This window comes from Rana temporaria, chromosome 8 (assembly GCF_905171775.1).
Source record: "Rana temporaria chromosome 8, aRanTem1.1, whole genome shotgun sequence".
Classification (NCBI taxonomy): domain Eukaryota; kingdom Metazoa; phylum Chordata; class Amphibia; order Anura; family Ranidae; genus Rana; species Rana temporaria.
In genome coordinates this window covers 82117378-82144167 of record NC_053496.1, presented here as the reverse complement: position 1 = coordinate 82144167, position 26790 = coordinate 82117378, and the positions used below count along the sequence as shown (strand labels likewise).

The 26790-nt window shown below is 41.8% G+C and overlaps 1 protein-coding gene across 2 annotated transcripts in view; it reads right to left on the bottom strand.

Annotated features, from left to right (window-relative positions):
* Window positions 1-23446, bottom strand: part of LOC120947099 (putative lysosomal acid lipase/cholesteryl ester hydrolase) — a 72776-nt gene extending 49330 nt beyond the window's left edge. For both annotated transcript variants that reach the window (XR_005750823.1, XM_040362095.1), the window contains exons 1-3: window positions 23338-23446; window positions 19366-19489; window positions 17038-17152 (exon numbers count right to left, since the gene is read on the bottom strand). Coding sequence is in view for 1 of the 2 variants with exons in the window: in XM_040362095.1 (XP_040218029.1) it covers window positions 17038-17152; window positions 19366-19489; window positions 23338-23342 (244 nt within the window). In the remaining variant the exon portion in view is untranslated. The remainder of the gene's footprint in view (window positions 1-17037; window positions 17153-19365; window positions 19490-23337) is intronic.
* Window positions 23447-26790: the final 3344 nt, after the last annotated feature.

Here is a 26790-nt window from a genome sequence, read left to right as displayed (position 1 = left end):
CCGCTAAAAACGCATCCCCATCCATCTGGCGGATCTGATCAGATGGCAGTCGGAAGGTAACGGACAGGTGGGTCCGTTCCCATCCGACAGCCCATAGAGGACAGCAGGCGGTGTCTGTGTCTGCTCTGCATCAGCGGAGCGGACACGGACCTGTCATCCACCTGCTCAGCGGGGATCGTCGGAGAGATTCCCTGCTAAGCAGATGGATCCGCTGGCAGACTCTACCAGTGTGAAAGGGGCCTAACTAATCACTCCCTTGGTAACTGAGGCAGCGAGATGCTGCTTCCATGGCTAGCAATCATGATTCAGCAGTTGAATCTGTCTACAGAGGGAGTGATTTCATAGGGACAGACAAGCCGTCTCTGTAGTCATCTTGTTTCTGGCTATTTGTCTCCAGAAACAGAATCGTCCATCTGACATCAGTCTTATTTCAGTGTGTAACTAAGTTCAAATATTATTCTATAACAGGGAATTGATCCAGCATAGCATAAAAACACACTGGAGTTCAATTTACTAAAGGCAAAAAGCCCTGATCTTTGTTATCTGCTAATTTTGATATATGTTATGGTTACGGCCCCACTTCCATCATTGATGTGAGATCCCACACATATCCATTAACTATCCAATCAGACTTGCCTCTTCCCCTATCCCTCTCCCTTCTCTTCCCTTCAAATGCCTATATATTATTTTGTGATCATTATGTTCACTATTAGCGAGTCTGCTCATTGATACCACCACACAATACCATTCCAACTAATAGTTAACATTTTTACTATACTTCATTACGTGATATGGCCTTTGTACTTGGGGATGATATTGATCGTGAGATACAAACAGCATTTCACAGTGATACTCCGCAAGCATTGGACCAAGATGAGGAAATCAAAAATAAATTCAAGGAACACAAAAAATTACTCATAAAACATTTGAATAGAAAATGGGATATTACATCTTTGGAAACCTATATATCCCATAAAATTGTCCCGAGGGGTTTAAGGGATAAAGTTATTCCGGCTGAACATCTCCACACAGAAAGCTTCCTCCCAAAATGGAGGGAGCTATGTATAAATCACGGTCTGGCTGTCATGGCCCTGATTGTTGAAGAGGAGAAATTACAACTACTATCCATCCAGCAGGAGATAAAAACTAGCTCCGAGGGTTTGGATGAATTAAAAGATGAGGAGGAATTTGTCAAACAAAACGAACAGCTTAAGAAAGACATTGAAAAAGTACAGTTAAACCTAAAAATAACCAAACAGGGCAAATTTAAACGTGACCTAATTGATTTTGAGAAAGGGGAAATCTTTGACCTCACGACTCGTCGTGGCCGAAATAAATCGACAACACGAGTCGGGCGATCACAATCAAGATCCCGTCGACGCAAACCACCGAGTGATATTGAGGACGACCAGACTAAAACGGTTATTTTTTTAGACGAACAGGGGGAAGTGAGGGACGACGACCCAGTCCAACCTCCAAAACACAAGTCAAACGTCAAACAATTAAAACCATGCCAGACCATACAGGAACGAACATATACCAGGAGCCAGAAAAAATAGTTGCTAAAAATACTTGTCCATTTCAGGGTGAAGAACCAAATCTGGGCCTTGATGACCTGAAGGTCATCAATTTATCAGACTTCACCTTGACAAAGGACCACCAAACACTCCTACAAAAGGGTATGTCCTTCTCACCCGTAACCAATATGGATGAGTTCACTGTGTTCAAAGACATTTCCCTGTTCCTCCGCAAGGTATACTACCGATCATTATTCTCCAATGAAGGTGTCGGTGTAATTAACCAACATCAAGTTGAAAACGAGGACCAGGCAATTTTGGACATCCTGAACTCCTTACTGGCAGAAAATATGACCTTGGATGAGGAACCTTCAACTTGTATTAGACGGGTAAACCTCAAGATAAAATCTCTTAAAATGCCACCCCTATCTAAAAATAGATGGCTTAAAACATTCCTAGACATGGTACAAATCGATCTGGAAAAGATCGATTGGTCCAAAAAAATTACTGATAACTTAACAACAGGTGAGAGGAAAGCCCTGAAAGAATTACAGAATGTGAGGCTACGGCAGTATGCTGAGCCTGCATGGGATAGAGCAGAGGGAGAAGTGGGCTGCCGCGCTCTGGGGTAGTAACAGCCTCTGATTGGTCAGCTGCGGCAGCCCCCTTCTCTGATAGGTCCGTTCGCGTGAGGTAAAACCCGCACTGGACGAGCCTATATAAGGGAGAGGCTGAGGCGATTTGCTCAGTCACATCTCCTGACAAGCAGCATCGCCCGCCTCTCCCTCTCTCTCAGGATGAAGCGCGCTGTGCAGGACAGCCGTGAGGAGCTCTTATGTAGACTCCTAGAGAAGGCGGAGAGCAGGGGAGGTGAAGAGTGGCTGAAGCGTTGCCTGTCTGAGGAGAGTGGCTCTGTTTTATCTGTCAGCCCAGCTGCAGTACCAGAGATGAGCGTGGGCGCCCCCAGGAAACAGCCTGGAAGAAAAAAGAAATGTAAGACCAATAATTTAGCTCCTCAAGCTGAGGGAGCTGCAACAAGAGGTGCTTCTTGCCAGCAAGGGAGCAGCGCTGCCTCTTCCCCCCCTCCTGGGGACTTGGGTGAGCATGTTTTACCTGAAGTTGTTTTCAGTAATGTTAACCAGTTATCTGCATTTTCTAGTCTAATTGAATCTTTGTCTGTCATTGTGCAGCAGTTCAAAGGTATACATGATGCGGATTTTACCTCACAAAATGTAAATATGTATGTGCAACCAGGTGAGAGTCTGAGTACTCAGGCATGCACAGTAAGTCAGAGTGCACAGGAGACTGGTGCTGGAAATAGCGATAATGCTATTGATATGGAGGAGGTTGGTGTGGTGTGGCATGAGGCTGGTCATCCCTCTCTGCTAAATAAGGATGTTACTGTCAGATCGAGTGTGAGGTGTCCTGCTGTTAATAATACTTTACCCCTCAGATCCTCGGCTGCTATGGTCAGCGAGTCTTCCTTTAAGGAACCCCTCCCTTGCAGTTTATCCCCGCTGGGTTTTCATCTGTCTAAGTCAGTCAAAGAAAAAATTTGGAGGGGTGAATATCTCGATATATTATCACTTCTCCCTGCTTCTAAGGAGTTTTTGGCTAAATCTGACAGGCAGTCCAGCGAAAGAACAGAGGAAGATAGGAGGAGAGCGGTTCCTAAGACATTTCAAAACTGGCTGCAAGCGTTCTGTATCTATTCAGCAGTTATGGGAGAACGCTTCCCGGGGAAGTGCTCAGGTTTATTCCAACACCTGGATATTATTGCGGAGGCCTTTCGCCACTTTGGCGGCTCCGCATGGTTCTCATATGACGAGAATTTCCGTCAAAAACTAGCTGTGCACCCATCGCTGCATTGGGGGGCTAAGGACGTTGGTTTATGGTTAAACCTTATGCTGCCACCTAGGCCCCAGTTCACCCCTCGCCCCGCTTCAAATGGTCAGAGTCCAGTCAGGAAGGGTGTATGCTTTGCATTCAATGAGGGTCAATGTAAATTCTTATTGAATTGTAGATACAAACATGAGTGTTCTTATTGTGGCGGTACTCACGCGGCGAGCAGATGTTTTCGTAAAGCTGCCGCTAGTTCCTCTCATTCAGGACCCAAGGACACACATGGGAAAGGCCCCGACTCCGGTGAGCCTGGCAAGAATGCGCCCATGGCTCGAGCGCTATCCAGACCACAGGATGGCGGCTCTGCTAACTGAAGGTTTTGCCAATGGTTTCTTAGTGCCATCCTTTACTGGTTCAGGGTGTACACCAGTTAAAAATTTACTATCGGTATCCATGCACTCTAACTTAGTGCTTGAGAAAATTTGCAAAGAATTGTCTGAGGGTAGGGTGGCTGGCCCCTTTAATGACCCGCCATTCTCTAATTTCCGGTTGTCCCCTTTGGGCATCGTACCCAAGAAAGAGCTGGGTGCGTTCAGACTGATCCACCACCTATCTTACCCACCGCATTCGTCACTCAATGACGAAGTTGCCTCTGTGGAGGCTCCAGTCTGCTACGCCTCATTTGATGAGGCTTTGTGTCTTTTGAGGCAAGCAGGGCAAGGGGCTGTGCTAGCAAAGGCTGATATTAAGTCGGCTTTCCGCCTTCTTCCCGTGCATCCACAAGGCTTCAATTCTTTGGGTTTTCAATTTTTGAATAAATATTATTTTGATAAATGCATGCCAATGGGGTTTTCTATGTCATGCTTTTATTTCGAGGCTTTTTCCTCCTTCTTACATTGGGTCGTGTCAGTCGTTATCCCTCAAGGCCTTATCCTACATTATCTAGATGACTTCTTGTTTTTAGGTCCCCGGGGGTCATCAGTGTGTATGGAAGCTTTACAGGTTTTCTTTGACGTTTGTCATGACTTTGGCGTGCCTCTGGCCCAGGAGAAAACAGTTTTTCCCACGACAGTTATTGAATTTTTGGGGATCACGGTTGACTCCGAACGAATGGAATTCAGATTGCCACAACAGAAGATACATAAAATGAAGTCTATGATTGCAACCTTTCTTGTCAGTAAGAAGGTGTGCTTAAAGGAGGCACAATCTTTGCTGGGTCTTTTTGCTTTTGCAGCCAGAGTCATCCCTATGGCGAGGGTATTTTCGCGCAGGTTCTCGTTAGCCATAAAAGGTATGGTGAACCCTTACGCTCATTTCCGAATTTCAAAAAGCATCAAGGATGATCTAAGAATTTGGGATGCCTTTTTAAATGAGTTTAATGGTTCCTCGGCCTGGCAAATGGACTTTATTAATAGTTCTCAGTTGGAATTCTTCACCGATGCAGCTGGCTCTGCTGGGTTCGGGGCTTTCTTGGATGGGCGCTGGTGCGCCCAGTCCTGGCACCCTGATTGGCTCCAGAAGGAGATACTTCAAAATCTAGTTCTGTTGGAGCTCTTTCCAGTGATTGTGTCGGTGGTTGTGTGGGAAGACATCTTTAGGAATCGTAGAATCTTAGTTCATACGGATAATAAAGGTGTCTTTTTTGCCATCAATACTCTGTCCTCTAAGTCTGATCCCGTTCTGAGGTTATTGCGTTTCCTGGTACTTCATTGTATGAACTGTAATATATGGTTGAGAGCTGAGCATATTGCAGGTAAAGAAAATAACATAGCAGATTCTTTATCTCGTTCACAGTTCAAGAGATTCCGAGAGTTGGCGCCATCAGCGGATCAACATGGCACCCCTTGCCCAGACTTCCTCTGGGGCTTAATTTGGGAATAATATTCCGGAATCTCAAGGCTTCAGTAGCGGAAAACACCTGGAGGGATTATAGGCTTTCATGGCACAAATGGTGCTCTTTCTGTCAACCATTGGGTTTGGATCCACTAGATGTGTCTTCTTACGTGGCTTTGTCTTTTTTGTCCTTTCTCATTCAGTCTAATCTGTCCCCGGCTTCCATAGGTAAAATATTGGCTGGAGTTTCTTTTTTCCTTAAGTTTGCAGGCCTTCCTGCTCTTACCTCTTTCTTTCAGGTCACCCAGGTTTTGAAGGGCCTCAAAAAGTCTAGGCCCTCTTTAGATAATAGGCGTCCCATATCTATCCCCATTTTGATCGATCTTCTTCAGATCCTTCAAGATGTCTGCTCATCCAATTTCGAATCTTTGCTTTTTAAGGCTGCTTTCTCTATAGCATTCTTTGGAGCCCTTCGGTTAGGTGAGTTTACTGCAGCAAATAGAAACGCTTTTTCATTTCTCCGTTTTTCTCATGTTCAGTTTGACGTCGGTTCTGTCCGTCTGTTTTCGTCCAGATCAAAGTCCTCTCAGGTTGGCCAGTGGTTTTCTTTATCCAGTTCTCCTAATGAGGCTATCTGTCCCGTGTTTCATGTTCGTAATTATCTTTTGGTCAGACCATTGAGTAACGATTCCTTTTTTATTCATGAAGACTTGTCCTCTCTAACTAGGTACCAGTTCTCAGCTGTTTTGGCCTCCTGTTTGAAGCGCTTGAATTTATCTGGGTACCAATTTTCTTCCCATTCTTTCCGAATTGGCGCTGCCACCACAGCTGATTCTATAGGTTTTTCAGAGAGTAAGGTTAAAAAAGTGGGCAGGTGGGGCAGCAATAGATATAAGTTATATGTTCGTCCCAGTCTTCTAACTTTATGATTCTCTTTCAGATTTATCCAGGAATATCGCTTGGGTCATAGGTCACTCCTACGTGTTCTGGGCTTACAAGCACTCCGGATCCAGATCATACTCTGCTAACCTGGAGCTTGATCCTGATTTATTTTTAATTTTATGGTCAGGTGTTAGAGGTATGCGGTGGCGCAATTTAAAAGACCACCTAGCTTATTTGTCTTCTGTCTGGCCTCAACCCCAAGTGATAGTTATCCACGTGGGGGCTAATGACTTGGGTAAATTCAACACATGGGACTTGTTATGTGAAATGAAAAGGGATCGCTATTCCATAACTCAAATGTTCCCAGGTTCAGTGTTAGTATATTCTGAGATGGTTCCCAGGCTGTTATGGTCGCCGCACGGCACCCTTTTCTACGTGGATAGAATCCGCAGACGGCTAAATAGGACGATTCATAGTTTTATGCCTTCAATTGGTGGCTCTTCCTTTCGTCATTCAGAGTTAGAGGGTTTTTTGCCTGGGTTGTTTCGGGTTGACCAAATTCATCTGTCAGGCATTGGCCTGGACATTTTTAATATGGGTATCCAGTCCATGATCGAATCAGCCACGGTGGTGGGGGGGCCTCGGCCAACAGCTTCGCGGTTGGCCCCGGCCGGTGGGGAGTAGTCGTCCAGCTTTTGCTGGATGGACAGAAATTAATTTGATTTTAAAGTTTTAAGTTTAGCCAATTTGGCCTTTGTAATTTAATTTATTTATTGAGAAAATTTTTGTAACCCCGCCCCCACATTTTATGGATGACACCGTGGCCAATTTTACCAAAGTTAAATAAAAATGTTGTATCAAATTGTTGTTTGGTCTCCTTATTCAATACCTCTGTACTAGCCCATGTGAGGCTACGGCAGTATGCTGAGCCTGCATGGGATAGAGCAGAGGGAGAAGTGGGCTGCCGCGCTCTGGGGTAGTAACAGCCTCTGATTGGTCAGCTGCGGCAGCCCCCTTCTCTGATAGGTCCGTTCGCGTGAGGTAAAACCCGCACTGGACGAGCCTATATAAGGGAGAGGCTGAGGCGATTTGCTCAGTCACATCTCCTGACAAGCAGCATCGCCCGCCCGCCCACCCTTACCTGTCAGTTTGTCATAATAAGTCATGGGGTCGTCTGTATGGGGGGAGTAGTCGTCCAGCTTTTGCTGGATGGACAGAAATTAATTTGATTTTAAAGTTTTAAGTTTAGCCAATTTGGCCTTTTGTAATTTAATTTATTTATTGAGAAAATTTTTGTAACCCCGCCCCCACATTTTATGGATGACACCGTGGCCAATTTTACCAAAGTTAAATAAAAATGTTGTATCAAATTGTTGTTTGGTCTCCTTATTCAATACCTCTGTACTAGCCCATGACAGTAACATTGTCATTAAAAATAGTGATAAAGGTGGAAATGTTGTACTGTTGACTCCAAATCAATATGAAAGTGAGGCCAAACGTTTACTGAGCGATACTTCCACCTATATGAAAATGGATCATAATCCATTAAATACTGTGGTCACAGAATTAAATTACAAACTAAGTCTGGCGAAAGAGGAGGGCCTCCTAACCATCAAGGAACATGATCATTTACGAGTCAACGAGTACAACATCCCCACCTTTTACATTATACCAAAGGTCCACAAAAATTTGGACAAACCGCCGGGCAGACCGATTGTGTCGGCCTGCCAGGGACCCTTGGAACGCATGGGACGATACTTGGACCTTATGCTAAAGGAGATGGTGACCGACCTAAAGTCCTTTGTACAAGATACACAACATGTACTGGCAAAATTGGATGCTCTAGGCACCTGCCAGCAACCTGAGGGCTGCCTATTGGTTGGTATCGATGTAGAGTCATTATATACCTCGATACCCCACGAGACTGGCACTCGGGCAGTTGGGGCCTTCTTGGAAAGTACCTACCCTCTCTCAGGACCACAAAACGAGTTTATTATTGATCTATTGGAGTTTGCTCTTATGAACAACTATTTCCAATTTACGGGAAACTTTTACCGACAAATACGAGGTACTTCGATGGGTGCGGCCTGGGCACCGGCCTATGCCTGCCTACACCTAGGCCTCTGGGAAGAAGAAAATGTTTATACCTCGTCTATGTACAGCCACCATGTACTCACCTGGTGGCGGTACATAGACGATGTCTTAATGATATGGAAAGGAGACACCGAATCACTGCATCGATTTATGATCGAGCTTAATCGGAATGGACGTAACATCCATTTAACTTACACAGTTAATCCAGAACATCTATCCTTTCTTGATTTACTAATCACTCTAAAAGAGGGTAAACTGAGTACCTGTACTTTTCGTAAGAATACCGCGGCCAACACCCTCCTATATGCCACTAGCCATCATCCACACTGGCTCAAAAACGGTATCCCGGTGGGCCAATTTATGCGCATAAAACGCAACTGTTCCAACATCTCTGATTACCGCCGCGAAAGTCACGACTTGTATACGCGATTCCGCGAGCGGGGTTACTCGCATGGTCAAATTAAAAAGGCCAGAAAACGTGCGGCCATCAGAGATCGCGTGGACCTGTTGACCAAAAAGAGATCACTGGACCAACATGGCATGAATTCAAATGAGCCCATTAGAATAATAACTCCATTTGGCTCACAGTGGAATTCGGTTCGAACTACCCTGGAGAAACACTGGGGAATCCTAACCAATGCTCCAGGTCTTTCTAAAATAGTCAGTGCTGTACCTAAATTGGTGGCACGACGTGCCCATAGTCTTGGCGACATTCTAATCAAATCGGAATTCGTGAAAGAACCCAACGCCACGTGGCTGTCTGACTATCCGAGATCTTTGGGCATGTTCCCCTGCAATAAATGTCAGATATGCCCCTATGTCGACCGTACATCCTCCTTTCAGGATGCCCACGGACAATGTGATTTTGAGATCAGGGACTTGATAAATTGTTCGACAACTAGAGTGATCTGATAAAGGAGAGAACTAGGGGCTAGTTTTTGGACTTTTTAGGCACGATTTGGTTGGTCAGAATATATATACAAGAAAAGAATTTTTTCTAAAAAGTAGATTTGTTTATTTAGATATAAAATATCATAATGTGTAGAAAAGTACAGAAGAAAGAGTATTGCTGTTTCCAGCACAGCAAACCAACTAACAGGCTAATCTAGGCAAGCCTATCCATGAACATTGACAGGAATATAAACATAAATTATAGCAAAATATCAACAATAAAATTGAACACTTCCAAAAGTATTTGGAATAAGGTGCATGAATGTAATTAGTGGTCCTGTCACGTTGTGGAAATGCAGGCAGAGAAAGGTCTGCGGTGGTTTGGCTTGCTGCGTAGGTGGACTCGACCGGTTTCGCGCTTCAGCAGCGCTTCCTCACGGAGTCAGCAAAGTAGTTTTAACTATAGAACAACATTAAACAATAACACACAAAAAAGAAAAGTAAGAACAGTATATCAATTTGGATAATAGCGTTGGTAAAGCAATAAAATAAATAGATATACATATAAATATATACACGGGCAAATGAAAGTAGGAATGAGAAAGGAGGATAAGAAAGAAAGAGAGAAAAGGGGGGGGGGGGGGGGGGGGGGGGGGGGGGGGGAGGGGGGGGAAAGGGAAGGGGAAAAGGGGGGAGGGAAGGTAGAAAGTGAGGGGAGAATGGGGGAAGAAAGGAGGGGGGGGAGGAAGAAGGAGGACATGGGGGGGGTTGAAAACAGGGAAGGGAAGGGAGCATAAAGTCCTGATAGGTAAACGTAACCCCAGAGCATTTCCTCAATGATACAGTGGGAGCGAGGATAGGTCTGTATATATATAGAATATAGAGTAATATTGGGAAGGAGAGAATACTAGAATAGAAATAGCTGATATAAGTACTTACAGATAGTGTTGGTTGGTAGGGGGATCAATATATAAATTTTCTGTCAATAAAATAAGATAAGAAATAGACTGTGTCCGGGCTGCTGGACGTTGTAAAAAGTGTAGGGAAATGACCCACATAAACTAGATAATAACAGTCTGAAAGGTAAAAGATAGAAGATAATGCAATGAATGGAATATCAAGCTGGTATTGGATAATAACAGAAATAATAAAAAAGGGGACATCCTACCTTCAATGAAGGAGGACAGGGCTTGAGGAGAAGGGAGAAGGCAGAGAGCGACCACTACCCTCTAACAATCCTCAATACATGTAACATTTCCTGGTAGTAGAAATGAGAAACCAGAGCTAGATGCCGGCTGGTAGCCAAAGATTAAGGCAATGATAAGTCTGGTAAGATAAAGAGAAATATGTAACCTATTAGTTACAAAAAGCAGCCTCGAGGTAAAAGAAAAGGGGGGGGTTGATAGGAAGGGGCATACCTGGTTCAGTATGTGCGATGGCACTCTCCTCCATGAGTCTCACGAGAGACTGCAGCAATTCTGGCTTGTGTACGGGGGTTTATATAGGGACTCGCTCAGTGCGGAGAGGACGTAGTGCACGAGAGTGCGTGTGACGTCATCCGCAACAGGCGCGCATCTCCTCATCATGTGTGCGCGCCGCAGATACAAACAACGCGGCGCCACACATGAGAGGCATCGCTCCAGGATGGAGAGCTCCATCTAGTGGTGCGAATACAGATCTATGTATAATGATCTGTGATGCGCGGCCAGCCACTGCATCGAAGTAGGGGGAGAAAAATATCTCAAGGGGTAGAGTGAACCGTGGCAGGACTAAAAGGAATAGATAATGAAACAAATAGAAACTGACATAGTGTGAGAAGAGCAGGGGAAAAGAACATGGACAATTGCCCGTGTATATATAATGCTCAGTACTGGTTGCGATATAAATGATTATTAAAAAGTGACGCATAGGATTCATTAATAGTTGGAAGTTCCTTGAATAGATAGAATAATAAGAAAAGGGAAAGAGAAGAAGGGGGAGGAGAGGGAAAGGAAAAGACAAAAAGGGGGAGAATAGAAGGGGCAAAGAAGGGGGCTCCAGAGGACAAAAAGGCAGAAATAATAAAATTTATTAGGCCACAAGAACAGTCATATCCCAGTGATAGCATACCAACGGGGTTACACAAAATTCTGCACAGTGATCTCAATATGCATATGATTAAACGCGACACATGAGCCATACATAGATGTACATATATTAATATATTTATACATATATAAATAGATGGAGCTTGTGGAGACATTTGGTATTACATATCATCCCATAAAGATTTATATTGAAAAAATAATGGTTAAGGTATATATCTCTGGGAGTTAACCCCGAAGTGTCCATAGCTAGTATATAAAACATTTAGTATTACATATAAAGATTTAAATTGACAAAATAGTAGTTAAAATGTGTATCTCTGGGAATTTGCCCCGAAGTGTCCATTGCTAGTCTATAAGATTAGGTGGTATTTGTGATGTCAAAAAATAAAAGACTAAAATGCCAATTTTAGGATAGAAAATTAAGTAAGGAAATTTATAAAAAAGGTTTGTACGATTGTGCCTCAACGAGGCACAATCGTACAAACCTTTTTTATAAATTTCCTTACTTAATTTTCTATCCTAAAATTGGCATTTTAGTCTTTTATTTTTTGACATCACAAATACCACCTAATCTTATAGACTAGCAATGGACACTTCGGGGCAAATTCCCAGAGATACACATTTTAACTACTATTTTGTCAATTTAAATCTTTATATGTAATACTAAATGTTTTATATACTAGCTATGGACACTTCGGGGTTAACTCCCAGAGATATATACCTTAACCATTATTTTTTCAATATAAATCTTTATGGGATGATATGTAATACCAAATGTCTCCACAAGCTCCATCTATTTATATATGTATAAATATATTAATATATGTACATCTATGTATGGCTCATGTGTCGCGTTTAATCATATGCATATTGAGATCACTGTGCAGAATTTTGTGTAACCCCGTTGGTATGCTATCACTGGGATATGACTGTTCTTGTGGCCTAATAAATTTTATTATTTCTGCCTTTTTGTCCTCTGGAGCCCCCTTCTTTGCCCCTTCTATTCTCCCCCTTTTTGTCTTTTCCTTTCCCTCTCCTCCCCCTTCTTCTCTTTCCCTTTTCTTATTATTCTATCTATTCAAGGAACTTCCAACTATTAATGAATCCTATGCGTCACTTTTTAATAATCATTTATATCGCAACCAGTACTGAGCATTATATATACACGGGCAATTGTCCATGTTCTTTTCCCCTGCTCTTCTCACACTATGTCAGTTTCTATTTGTTTCATTATCTATTCCTTTTAGTCCTGCCACGGTTCACTCTACCCCTTGAGATATTTTTCTCCCCCTACTTCGATGCAGTGGCTGGCCGCGCATCACAGATCATTATACATAGATCTGTATTCGCACCACTAGATGGAGCTCTCCATCCTGGAGCGATGCCTCTCATGTGTGGCGCCGCGTTGTTTGTATCTGCGGCGCGCACACATGATGAGGAGATGCGCGCCTGTTGCGGATGACGTCACACGCACTCTCGTGCACTACGTCCTCTCCGCACTGAGCGAGTCCCTATATAAACCCCCGTACACAAGCCAGAATTGCTGCAGTCTCTCGTGAGACTCATGGAGGAGAGTGCCATCGCACATACTGAACCAGGTATGCCCCTTCCTATCAACCCCCCCCTTTTCTTTTACCTCGAGGCTGCTTTTTGTAACTAATAGGTTACATATTTCTCTTTATCTTACCAGACTTATCATTGCCTTAATCTTTGGCTACCAGCCGGCATCTAGCTCTGGTTTCTCATTTCTACTACCAGGAAATGTTACATGTATTGAGGATTGTTAGAGGGTAGTGGTCGCTCTCTGCCTTCTCCCTTCTCCTCAAGCCCTGTCCTCCTTCATTGAAGGTAGGATGTCCCCTTTTTTATTATTTCTGTTATTATCCAATACCAGCTTGATATTCCATTCATTGCATTATCTTCTATCTTTTACCTTTCAGACTGTTATTATCTAGTTTATGTGGGTCATTTCCCTACACTTTTTACAACGTCCAGCAGCCCGGACACAGTCTATTTCTTATCTTATTTTATTGACAGAAAATTTATATATTGATCCCCCTACCAACCAACACTATCTGTAAGTACTTATATCAGCTATTTCTATTCTAGTATTCTCTCCTTCCCAATATTACTCTATATTCTATATATATACAGACCTATCCTCGCTCCCACTGTATCATTGAGGAAATGCTCTGGGGTTACGTTTACCTATCAGGACTTTATGCTCCCTTCCCTTCCCTGTTTTCAACCCCCCCCATGTCCTCCTTCTTCCTCCCCCCCCTCCTTTCTTCCCCCATTCTCCCCTCACTTTCTACCTTCCCTCCCCCTTTCTCCCCTTCCCTTTCCCCCCCCCCCCCCCCCCCCCTTTTCTCTCTTTCTTTCTTATCCTCCTTTCTCATTCCTACTTTCATTTGCCCGTGTATATATTTATATGTATATCTATTTATTTTATTGCTTTACCAACGCTATTATCCAAATTGATATACTGTTCTTACTTTTCTTTTTTGTGTGTTATTGTTTAATGTTGTTCTATAGTTAAAACTACTTTGCTGACTCCGTGAGGAAGCGCTGCTGAAGCGCGAAACCGGTCGAGTCCACCTACGCAGCAAGCCAAACCACCGCAGACCTTTCTCTGCCTGCATTTCCACAACGTGACAGGACCACTAATTACATTCATGCACCTTATTCCAAATACTTTTGGAAGTGTTCAATTTTATTGTTGATATTTTGCTATAATTTATGTTTATATTCCTGTCAATGTTCATGGATAGGCTTGCCTAGATTAGCCTGTTAGTTGGTTTGCTGTGCTGGAAACAGCAATACTCTTTCTTCTGTACTTTTCTACACATTATGATATTTTATATCTAAATAAACAAATCTACTTTTTAGAAAAAATTCTTTTCTTGTATATATATTCTGACCAACCAAATCGTGCCTAAAAAGTCCAAAAACTAGCCCCTAGTTCTCTCCTTTATCATTTACACTAGGACGTGGCACCCTCTTTTTACTTTATAATATCCACATGCACACTACATGTGAGGATATTGTTACCTCTCTTCTTTTCAAACTAGAGTGATCTATTTAATCACCTGTCCCTGTCCCAAAATATACGTGGGAAAAACGAAGCGTGCCCTGAAAGTTCGGATAGGTGAGCACTTACGTGAAATTAACGAAAAACAAAAAACCCCCGAAAAACCACTCGCCAAGCATTTTGCTGAACATCACAATAGATGCTCTAAGGGCATGACCGTGAAGGGAATTTATGCCCTTAAATTACCTGGCAGACGAGGTGACTTTGACCGTATCCTCCAACAAAAAGAGAAGTGGTGGGTATATCGTCTCAAATCACTTGTCCCCGTTGGCTTGAACACTGAATTAAACTTACAAGTCTTTCTAAACCCATAGGATAACTTTGATTATGTCTTCCCTTACCCTATGATACATAAACTGTGATGCACTTTGGGACATCTTGCACACTATTAAAGTTTTATTCTGGCTATTTCCACCTCCTATATTCATAATACCTCTAATACATGATTGTCAAATGCCCAAAACAAACACCTCACACTATTTTTAGTGAAGCCTTGATGACTGTCAGGTTACCCATACTGTCCAAACTATACCTAAATTTATAACATCTATCCACATGTATAATCACTCCCACTCGCTCTTAGAAGTCAGTGATTCCCACTGCCATAGATCTAGATGAAGCGATTTAGATATTGAGTGTTACATGAGGAAACCATTATTATAATATTAGGTTGGACTTAAATAATCCTGGTAATAATTGTTATTTGTTCAGCCATAAATATCCGTTTCCCCTCCCCCTCCTTTTTCCTCACCTTCTCCCCTGCCGTGCACTCCCTTTCCTTCCCCCACTGTGTTCCTATTTCCAAAATTGAACACCGTTGCTCAAAATAAGCCATACCAAATGAAGAAAGAAAAACGAGCATGTAAATAAATCAATTCTTTTGGGAAATTCAAAGTAATCTATTTCGCTTAATCTCCATGACCACCGTAGCGTCGGGTATTCCATGAAGTAGGTCAACGTCAGCACGCACTGCTTTGGTGTCAGTATCAGCTGTGGATTGCGTATAAAAACATCCAGCAGCTGACATCCCATTACGTCCAGGAAGAAGCTACGCCATTGGCTACGGCGAAACGCGTCGACGTCATCACCAGACGCTGCCCATGTGACCCGTCCATGTGACCTAATTCAAACCAGGAAGGAACACGGAGGAACGCGAGACGGAGACGGCGATTGAGGCTTTATACCGGGCTATTCAGCCCACGCTCCGGATACGGGGTAATTCAACTCCTGTCCCAAACGAGTTACTTACACTCTCGGATATACCATTTGGGACAACCAACCGGAGATTTGCAAATACTGGACTTATTATCACTTTGATCGTTTCATAGAATAAATGAAACTCAACAAAGGTCTGTAACCAACTTTTATTTTTGAACGTTATTATTTGGAGCCACTTGGATGACTATATCCTTTGAAATTCTACAAACATCCAACTTGCTATTGTCAGATATATTTGGGGACACAGTTGCTTCAATTGAAAAGCAACACAACTCATATGACTCCTGGACATTGAGTCATACTTATGTACAATCTGATCTAACCATCCTATCTTGACACGCAGCAGTACTGTCACGGCTCTGCCTACTTAGGGTAAATTTATTCAGAATTGGCGGTGTGACTTACATACACCCCCATTATTTATACTATTTACATCAATATATCTGTGCATTTCCAGATATTGAATGTTCCTTTCATTGATAACCTATAGTACACTGCATCAATGTCATTCAAATTACTGAATACTTACCCTGATGGCCAAGGTCATATAGTGCATATCCTTATTCCAGACCAAGTGAATCACCATTCATTCGATTGATCATTGATTTACTACCATCCAATATAGAGTGAGAATCTTGAGACTAGGTGCACCCGTGCACCCTTCACGCGAGGGAATAACTCCGTCATCAACGGTGAACTTATCCATAGTCCATTATCCAATTCTTCAGTCCAGTGATACCTGTTGCAACATCATCGCCTCAATCCCCATACCCCTCCCTGTTTCCCTCTCACACCTCCCCCTCCTTCCTCCCTTCCTTAGGGTTCAGTCATCGGTCAGTACACTATTAGGGCCACAATTGGCAGTCTTATGTCAATCAATTATTGAACATCAGATACCCCATTACCAACATAACTGTACATAGTGACTAAAACCAATGACTGACCCCGACAGAGTCCGGACAGCGTCGTGTGTTAATGTTTGTCTACTGTATGTCCTGTATGTTATGTGTGCTCATGGTTAGATGTACCCAATACCATGCTTTTTTATTGTGTTGTGATATTTAATGTGATCCTACTGATTAAATTCTTATCAGAATAAACTCTTTGATACTATCCCCTGAGTTTATTATTTTTAGGATCGGGATCATTTAAGTGCAGCCTATTGTAACCCCTTTTCTCTTCCTATGACCTTATCTAAGATCAATTCTCATCTTCCCTTACCCCTGATCTTTGTTATCTGCTAATTTTGAAAAAAGCAAGGGAAGTTGCACTTTGCAAGAGAATTTTCTCAAGACCTTAGTAAATGTGGTGAAAATTCACTTTGCAAAAAATACTCAATCACATGCAAGGGAAATAAAAAAAAAATGAATTTTTGCTTGCATGTGATTCTATGATGGAAGTTAGCAGAGCTTCACCTCCTTCACTAAGCTAGGGAAAATTCTCTTGGAAACTGAACAGTCTATTTGTGTTTAATAACCCAACACCACTCATTTTCCAGTCGGTAATACTAAATTTCTTCGGAGCCTTCATTTTTGGTAAACACACAGAAAATGTGACATCACCCCTCAGAGAGTAAACATACCTACAGACTGTAACTTGGTTCCATGTGGAATTCTGTTTATGGTCAGGATATAACCATCATCAGTGACCACCTCGTACTCCTCACTGGGGTATCCTCTGTAGGTGATCAGCTCACTCTATAACATGATACACAAGTCATTATTTCTCATTATTATTGCCAATCTACAGGTTTTTCTAGTAATTAAGTGGTGCCAAATGAAACTGTATCCTATATGGACCAATTGCAAAAAAATTACAGGCAGCCTAAAAAAAAACACATGATGGCAGTGTGAAAATTAAAACAGCAATGTGAAATTTGTAGCATACAAGATGGCACCTGCGTGCAAGAACCTAGTCACCATACACATTGCACACATAGAATATGCCAAACTTCCACCTCAGTTTATTAATAGAGAAACCTTAAGGATATCTAAAACCAAAATCCAAAAATGTAATATAATGCAGCTTACTAGCCCTTACATGTGATAACTACATTCGTTTTTTTTTGTTTTTTTTTTTCAAGCTAAGAACATTTTGAGACATAAAGAAAATAACTGTCAGAAATGCCCTTGCCACATCCTATGAGCAGAACAGAAAACACCAACAATCTTATCTTTCTTCTGTAATTTACTAATCCCTCCACCCTATGTAATGGGGATGAAGAAAGGAAGACTTGTTTGAAGTCCAGCCTGGGTGACAACCATAGTGCAAAAAAGGGAGAAAATATGGGATTCCCACATAATAGTAAAGCTGCAGTACTCACCTATACTGGGGGGTGCAATCCAGATAGAATATAACCAGGGAAAAAAATCAAAAAGAGACAGACAGCTGCACACCCTAAAGAGTTAACTACAAAATGTATTGAAGCTATAAGCTATATCAAAAACGTATATAAGACATAAAAAACGACTCTACTAAGTAGAGTGGTGTCCCTTACCATCCTACTACATTATTATATTACATTATTATGTTACATGTTTTATTTTGGGGTTAGATACTCTGTAACGTTCCATTAGGGGCAAAAATATTAATTTCCTTTTTAACTGAAGTTTTCCCACAAGACAGGCAATGTATTGTACCCCTTAGTAGATGTGGTGTATTTGTGTTCATTGTCGGGCATGGTGTGTGCCATGTCTATCGTGCTGGTCAAAGTGTATGTTGTAGTGTGCTGTTTCCAGTCTGTCTCTTGAATAAGCCCTAAAAGAAAAACGTTCCTGTCATGGAGGCAGCATTGTCTATTTTTTTATTCCTCCAATGTTGGAACAAGCATTCAAATAGTAGGCAGTATGCAGTATCATCCACGCTACAAATACACAGGAAGAAAAAACGGGTCGCCGCACTCCAAAGACCACATGGACACCAGTTTATTAGAACAGCCAAAAAAATCTCCCCACTAACGCATTTCACCCAACAGGATGATGTGATGTAATTGAAGTGTGGTGACCTTTTTTTTATTCCTTTGCAGATATGCATACTTGTTCCAGATCAGTGACTCAAACCTTGTACCATACAGGCAACTAGCATCTTCAGAATAGCACTGCCAATGGCGGAGCCATGTGTCTCTCTGGAAAGGTTTTCATTAGGTAATAATAGATGATGACTACCAATGTGATGACACAGTGATAGTAATGTGTGATCATTTTCTCTGGTTAATGTTATTTTTAGACATGAGAACAGTCGAAAAATGTGTTAGTTTTCATTTCATTCTGTTTTTTTTTTTCGGTTTTCGGGGCATTCGCTATGATCGCAATATGTAAATTCAAAAATCTGAAAATAAGAAGGAAAATCCGAAAATTCTAAATAACGAAATTCGGAAAATTCTAAATAATAACTAATTAATAATATCTAACTATTATATTATAGGTATTGGAATTTGCCTTTCAAATTTGACTGTTAGTGAACGTAACAAATACGAATTTATCCGAAGTTACGAATTTGCTGAAATAACGGATGCCGCATCTAAACAAATGGAACAGAACAAATTTTTTCATTTTTAATTCCTTACTTTCCATTCATTTAGAAACGGCATTCGTTATTTCGAATAATTTGTAACTTTGGATAAATTTGTATTCGTTACATTCACTAACAGACACTAAAAATTCCAATAACTATAATTTAATAGTTAGTTATTATTTCAAATTTTCGGATTTTCAAATTTACGAATTTTCAAATATCCAAATTTACGAATATTCAGAAAAAAACGTAAAATGGGTTTTCATTTATTCGGATGTTTCCAAATTAGTCGAAATTCGTAAAAAAAACGAATTCGGAACTAAACGAATTGCACATGTCTAATTTTTTTGCACTTTAGCATTTGCAAATTCTATTCCACTGACTAAGAACAACTTACAACGTTCATGTATACTTCAGGGACCACTTTATAATTAATTTCATTTTCTTCACTTGGAATGTTCAATGTTTCTATAGATCCGGAAATCAAAAAGGTCACAGCCATCAACACCCACATCTTGAAACTGGCGATAGAAAAGGGAAACACAAATATAAACAGAACACCACATCTGTACTATTTCACAATAGATTTTGTATCACTTTTTCTAGTTTTAATGTTTCACAATAGGCTAATTTTAACACAAGGATAAGAATCTTTGACTCATTTTTAAATATCATTGGACTTTACTCAAAATAACTGTCACTTTTTTTACAATACAGTATGTTATACTGCTATAGAATTTATACCATATAAGGCTGATAAAACGTCTTAGTAGCAAAAGGTTAGACCCTCTGTCATGGTTTTTATTGTTGTCTGTGTCCACACCTGGGAGATTTCACCTCATTTCCTGCACCAAAGACATAACAGAAGTTTGTGGAAACCTTCTCAAAGAGAGGGGAAATCTCACCTTTCACAGCTGTAAATAAATCAGCTGTGCCCACTGAAACCTAACAGATTCTAACCAACTGGTGCCCAACACACAGCCCACCAGCTTTCTGTGTGAAGTCCACTATGTGTAGGGCTGGGTCCACCACCTGCTAGGCACTAGAGCCACATTAGGGTGCTGGGCATTGAAACGCTCTCTCTGTTCCAGCACCTGACATTGAAATAGATTGTACTGCAAGGATTTATCTCTACCTCACAATACTGGTAAAGTTCTGGTCTCTGGGAGAAAGAGAGCGGCACTGGACTATGTGATCAGGTAAGTGATTCTGGGGGAATAAACTTCACTGACAATAAAAAAAGAAAGGAAAGGGTTACAAAAACACTGCCACTAACCCCATATGGGATTGGGGGGGGGGGGGGTCCCAGAAAAGTAAGGCGTGCTGGACCATATGACCAGATAAGTCATCACCAATGCCGAGGTTGTTAAACTTTACTGTCACTCACCACCAGTGAGGGGGAAAGTTTCAAAAAAACATTGCCACTAAATATCAATGAGGAGGCTTTAACTTCACTTTCACTGACCACCAATAGGGTAACCACTGCCACTTACAGTCCGCAATTGGGGATTAAAAATCACTGCCATTAATCATCAATGAGGAGGGTCAAACTTCACTACCACTAATGACCAATGCGGAGGGGGGGAGAGAAAAACATTGCCACTAGCCATCAACAAGTGGGCGTTAAAAAAATACTCTGCCACTAAACATCAATGAAGGGAGAGGGAGTTAAAAAACAAACACTCATTGCCACTAACCACCAAAGGAGGGTATTAAACTACCAATGCAGACTTTATTATTTTGGTCTAGGATGTTCTTACACTAGTGGTGGAGGTTACTATTGCATCCACTGACACCAATGTTGGGGTTTATTATTGTGTCCACTGACACCAATGATAGGAGGTATTATTGCATCCACTGACACAAGTGTTGGGAGTTATTGCGACTGCTGACACCAATGCTGTGAGTTATTATTGCAGCTTTTGACACCAATGTTGGGGGTTATTATTGTGTCCACTGGCACCAATGATGGGAGTTGTTTTTATGTCCACCGACACCAGTGATGGGAATTAGTATTGCATCCGCCGACTCCAGTGCTGGGAGATAATGCGGCTGCTAACACCAATGCTGGGAGTTATTGCTATGGCCTTTCGACACCAACGTTGGGGGTTATAATTGCATCCACTGGCAACAACTCTGGAGGCTTTGATATTGCCCAATGACACTAATAATTGATAAAAATGCAGCAGGACCAAAACTTTTGGGCATTGAGCTATGCTACAGCCTGTTCATTGCAATGCACCTCAGCGCGTGAAAACGCACTGCTATTGTGCGGCCCTCTGGAAGTGTTGTAAGAAATGTTTTACTCCTACCAAAACCCACAATCTTTATTCTAATTCTCCAATATTGTAGGATGAATAGAAAAGCAGCTGCAGATTTTGTAGTGCTGTTCATAGATTGAGAACTATTATACTTGACATTTGCAGCCCTACAATTTTCATAACATTTGGGCTTTTCATTTCCTTTCCTAATGTTAAGGCTCTACTGCAATGCAATATTGCAGCGATTTTCAGTGCAATTATGTAGTGTGACTTTTATGCGACTTGACTGCGTTTTTTCATATTCTATGGGGAAAAGTGGCACTGTAAATCACACCAAAAGTAGTACAGGAACCTTTTTACCAAAATCGCACTGTGCTGAATCACATTGATGTGAATGGGCTCCATTTTCTTTCTTTTTGTTTAGTTTATCACAGTTGACAATATAGCGAATATGAAATACAGGTTGAAAATATATATATATACACATCAGTTTACAAGAATTTAAGGCAAATGACGAATGTATATACTTAAAATAATGAAATAGGAGGGGCATAATAGATTTGATTCTATGTTAAGAGTACATATAGGGAAGGTGCTGAAGGAGTTATACGTTTTTGAAACCAATGAAATAATAATAATGTAAATAATAATAATAAATTAATAAAATTAAAATTAACAGAACAATAAAAAAACAAAAACAAATAAAGGAAAACAAAATGGCCTGGTATTGTAGATTAAGGCTCCACGCGATTCTGTGCGACTGAAGTCGCACTAGTGTGAACCAGCATTAATGAGATCTTTCTGACTTGTTATGCCGCGTACACACGACCATTTTAATGGAAAAAAATACGTTTTTCTCTACGTGATTCTTGTCAAGCCTGCCTTGCATACACACGATTGTGAAAAAAAAAATGCTCGAGCAAAGCGCAGTGACGTACAACATGTACGACGGCACTATAAAGGGGAAGTTCCATTCGAGTGGCGCCACCCTTTGGGCTTGATTATGCAAATTTCTTTTCTCCCCCGTCTCCCCCGTCGTTAAAGCCTACACACGACCATTTTTCACGACGTGAAAAACGTCAAGAAAAAATAGAGCAGGTTCTACGTTTTAATGGCTATTTTTAACGTTGCGAATAATGCTCTGGAGCCTACACATCTCGATTATTGATCGTTTTTAATGACCAATTTAAAAAATTGCATTTTTCTCGTCATGAAAAACTCGTCGTGTTTGATGAACGTAATAAAGTTATAAAAACTAAACAGAAGTGATAATTTGTATGCAGTATAAATATAGCTGTATTGGAGTATTGTATGTTTTTATTTTATTATAAGAATGTAAAGCAAAGTTTCTGTGTATAAAATTAATAGTTAGAAACTTTCTGAAAATCAAAATACTAACTTCCAGCTCTAAATATAAAAGCATACAATTACTTCTATTCTGGAGGTTACCAGAAGCAAATAAAACAACATATAATAATTTGTATTATACAACATTATAAATGATTGTGCATTATGATAAACACAACAGAACAGACTGTAACAAACATATAACCACAATGTCCATTATCTGTTCTTTATCTCATCTGTCATACAAGATCTATTTTATGAATTTTGCATATTACATTATTAGCACCTATTGGCAATAATATGGACAGTTGAATATTTTACATTTTTGGCAAGCAAATCCTTTCATGTATGTATGTTTGATTGTGTGTGTGTATATATATATATATATATATATATATATATATATATATATATATATATATATATATATATATATATATACACATATATATATATATATATATATACATATATATATATATATATATATATACACATATACATATACATACACACATTATATATATATATATATATATATATATATATATATAGTGTCTGATGAATCCCCCCATGAACGAAGGACGAGTGTCCTTAAAAAAAATATGTGAATTTCAAAACCATATTCAGAATTTTTTTAAAGCCCAATGAAGGGATCTGAGCTGTCCTAAAGCTTGCATCTTTATTAACTCAAGTTAGCCAATAAAGAGTATCACTTAAACTTTAAACTCTGTTGTATAGTAAGAGATTTCCTTACTCACCCCATCTACCAGAAGTAACGTACTGTCAGTACTACCAGGAACTAGACAGTGTGTATCACAAGATGTCCCACCTCACTCCACCGCCTTGCCTTATCTGAAGGATATAGGCTGAACGTAAAAAAAAAAATGTTGACACTGACATTGCATTTTTGCAATGTAGGATTAAAAGAAGTGTATTATGTTTTTTTAGGGAAGAGTGTAAAAGAGCTCAGCTTAGACATTTTAAAACCTCTCCTGAATGATTTAACTTGACAGATATTAAAGCGGAGGTCCGGCTTTAAAAAAAAAAATTAAAAGTCAGAAGCTACAAACACTGTTTAGCTATGACTAAGCGCTGATACCCCAGTGCGAAACGCGTCAGTATCCACCCCACTGTCTGCTGTGACTTGTAGTGCTGTTTCCATTTTTTACCATTAAAAGCAACTTTTTAAGAATTTCGTGGAAGTGCGGCTGTCCAGTCTTTTCTCCGGTCTTCACTGTAGCTACTGACTTTTAATAAGGACACTTAACTGTCCAGGGTGCCCACAATGTCGGCAGCCGAAGCTGTGAGGGAATCAGGAAGTGAAACGTTGCGGCTTCACTACCTGATTCCCTACTGCGCATGCGCGAGCCGCACACACACAAGGTCCCAGAAGACACCACTCCCCATTTCCCAGGAGGCAGCGCGACGAGGAAAAGAAAGAAGACCCACCGCGGACAAGGAAGTGGCAGATTAGGAGATCTGTCTAGTAACAGCTACTTCTGTTAAGTATTAACCACTTAAAGTGGAGGTTCACCCTATAAAAAAATTTCTAACACTGCATCCAGCCCAGTTGTGCATATAAAATAACACTGACTTTTTTTTTTTTCGTAGATAGCGTGTAGTCGTGGAATTCACCGCGGCTTCCGGGTAGGTTATCCCGCGGGAGTGGGCGTTCCTAAAGACATGCCAATTGATTGACATGCTAAATTACGGCGCACACAGCACGTCACGACTTCCCGAAGGAAGCTCGGGTCGGCTCGGCACTATTCGCGCAGGCGCGGAATAGAGCCGAGCCGACCCGAGCTTCCTTTATTATAGCAAAAAGTTAAAAATATTGTTTTTTTTTTCAAAATTGTCGCTCTATTTTTGATTATAGCGCAAAAAATAAAAACCGCAGGGGTGATCAAATACCACCAAAAGAAAGCTCTATTTGTGGGAAAAAAAGGACGCCAATTTTGTTTGGGAGCCACGTCGCACGACCGCGCAATTGTCACTTAAAGCGACGCAGTGCCGAATCGCAAAAAGGGGCAAGGTCCTTAACCTGCATAATGGTCGGGGTCTTAAGTGGTTAACCACTTGCCGCCCGCCAATGACAGATTGACGGTGGAAAAGTTGTTTCAATATCCTGACTTGATGACATATGACATCCTCAGGATATTGAGCTGCTACGCGCCCCCGGGGGCGCGCATCGCGGCAAATGTTGTTGCAGGGTGTCAGTCTGATCACGGCTGATCACGATGTAAAGATGAAAAGCCGGTAATCGGCTTTTCCTCACTCGCGTCTGTCAGACGCGAGTAGAGGAGAGCCGATCGGCTGCTCCTCTGACAGGGGGGGTTTGCGCTGATCGATTATCAGCGCAGCCCCCCCCCCACTGGACCACCAGGGATGCCACTAGACCACCAGGGATGCCCACCACAGATGCCACCAGGGATGCCTACCTAGACCACCAGGGATGACAAACACAAAAAAAGGATGCCAATCAGTGACCACAATGGATGCCAATCAGTGCCCACAATGGGCATCACTGATTGGCAGGCATTTTTTGGCACCGATTGGCATCCTTTAGTACAACACATGCATTAGTGCAACACATTAAAGTGCCCATCTATGCCGCCTATCAGTGCCCATCCATGCCGCCTATCCGTGCCCATCCATGCCACCTTTCCATGCCCATCTGTGCCGCCTATCAGTGCCCATCATCAGTGCCCATCAATGCCACCACATCAGTGCCACCTCATCGGTACCCATCAGTGCCGCCTTATCAGTGCCCGTCAGTGCAGTACCATCAGTGCCCATCAGTAAAGGAGAAAACGTACTTATTTACAATGTTTTATAACAGAAACAAAAAAAAACTTTTTTCTTTCAAAATGTTCGGTCATTTTTAAAAAAAAAATTGCAGAAAATAAAAATCCCAGAGGTGATCAAATACCACCAAAAGAAAGCTCTATTTGTGGGAACAAAATGATAAAAAATTTGTTTGGGTACAGTATAGCATGACCGCGCAATTGTCATTCAAAGTGCAACAGCGCTGAAAGCTGAAAATTAGTCTGGGCGGGAGGGTGTATAAGTGCCCAGTATGGAAGTGGTTAAAGAAAAGAAAAATGTTCTTATTTTTTTAAACCTTTTTGGCTTTTTTTTTTTTACCTCTGCTTTAACCGACATTTAAAAACGTTCATTAGCTACGTTTGCGTTTATGTAAATGTTGTCCTTTTGTAAAGGGGAATGTGGGGAGGACTCTGGTGGCCAGAGACCACCTTCCGCAGAAAGTGAACACTAAGGTAAGGGGGTTTACTGATATAAGGGGGAAACCTTTAGATCAGTGCCCCCTTACAATATTGTATTGACCCCCCCTCAGACTGGCCTGGCGGTGCTGTCACTGACCTCCTCTCAGGTGCACCGTGCGGGGCTTAGTCAGTCGTCTCCAGCTTGGTGGCTCTGGTTTTATCCCATAGTTTCCTCTCCACAGTCCATACATGTCTGACTTCTCCCATGACCCCCATCCTGGCAGCACTCCCACTCTCAACTCCTCTCCAGACCTGATATAAGACAAGAGATGGTCAGAGGCTGCAGATGGTACAGGAGAGGTCAGAGGATTCGGATGGTACAGGGGAGGTCAGAGACTGCGGATGGTACAGTTGAGGTCAGAGGCTGCAGATGGTACAGGAGAGGTTTAGAGGATTCGGATGGTACAGGAGAGGTCAGAGGCTGCGGATGGTACAGGAGAGGTCAGAGGCTGCGGAAGGTAGAGGAGAGGTCAGAGGCTGCGGATGGTACAGGGGAGGTCAGAGGCTGCGGATGGTACAGGGGAGGTCAGAGGCTGCGGATGGTACAGGGGAGGTCAGAGGCTACGGATGGTACAGGGGAGGTCAGAGGCTGCGGATGGTACAGGGGAGGTCAGAGGCTGCAGATGGTACAGGGGAGGTCAGAGGCTGCGGATGGTACAGGGGAGGTCAGAGGCTGCGGATGGTACAGGAGAGGTCAGAGGCTGCGGATGGTACAGGAGAGGTCAGAGGCTGCGGATGGTACAGGAGAGGTCAGAGGCTGCGGAGGCTGAAGCTCAAGGTCAGGATTCTCAAGGGCTGTTTCACTGACTGTCGGTAGGTGTGTCATTTCCATTTTCATCACTTTAAAGCAGTCAGGAGCGGTGAGATGAGGATCTTCTTCCAAAGAGGTACCCCCCCTCGAGAAGAAAAAGCAGAGTGGATGGGTTA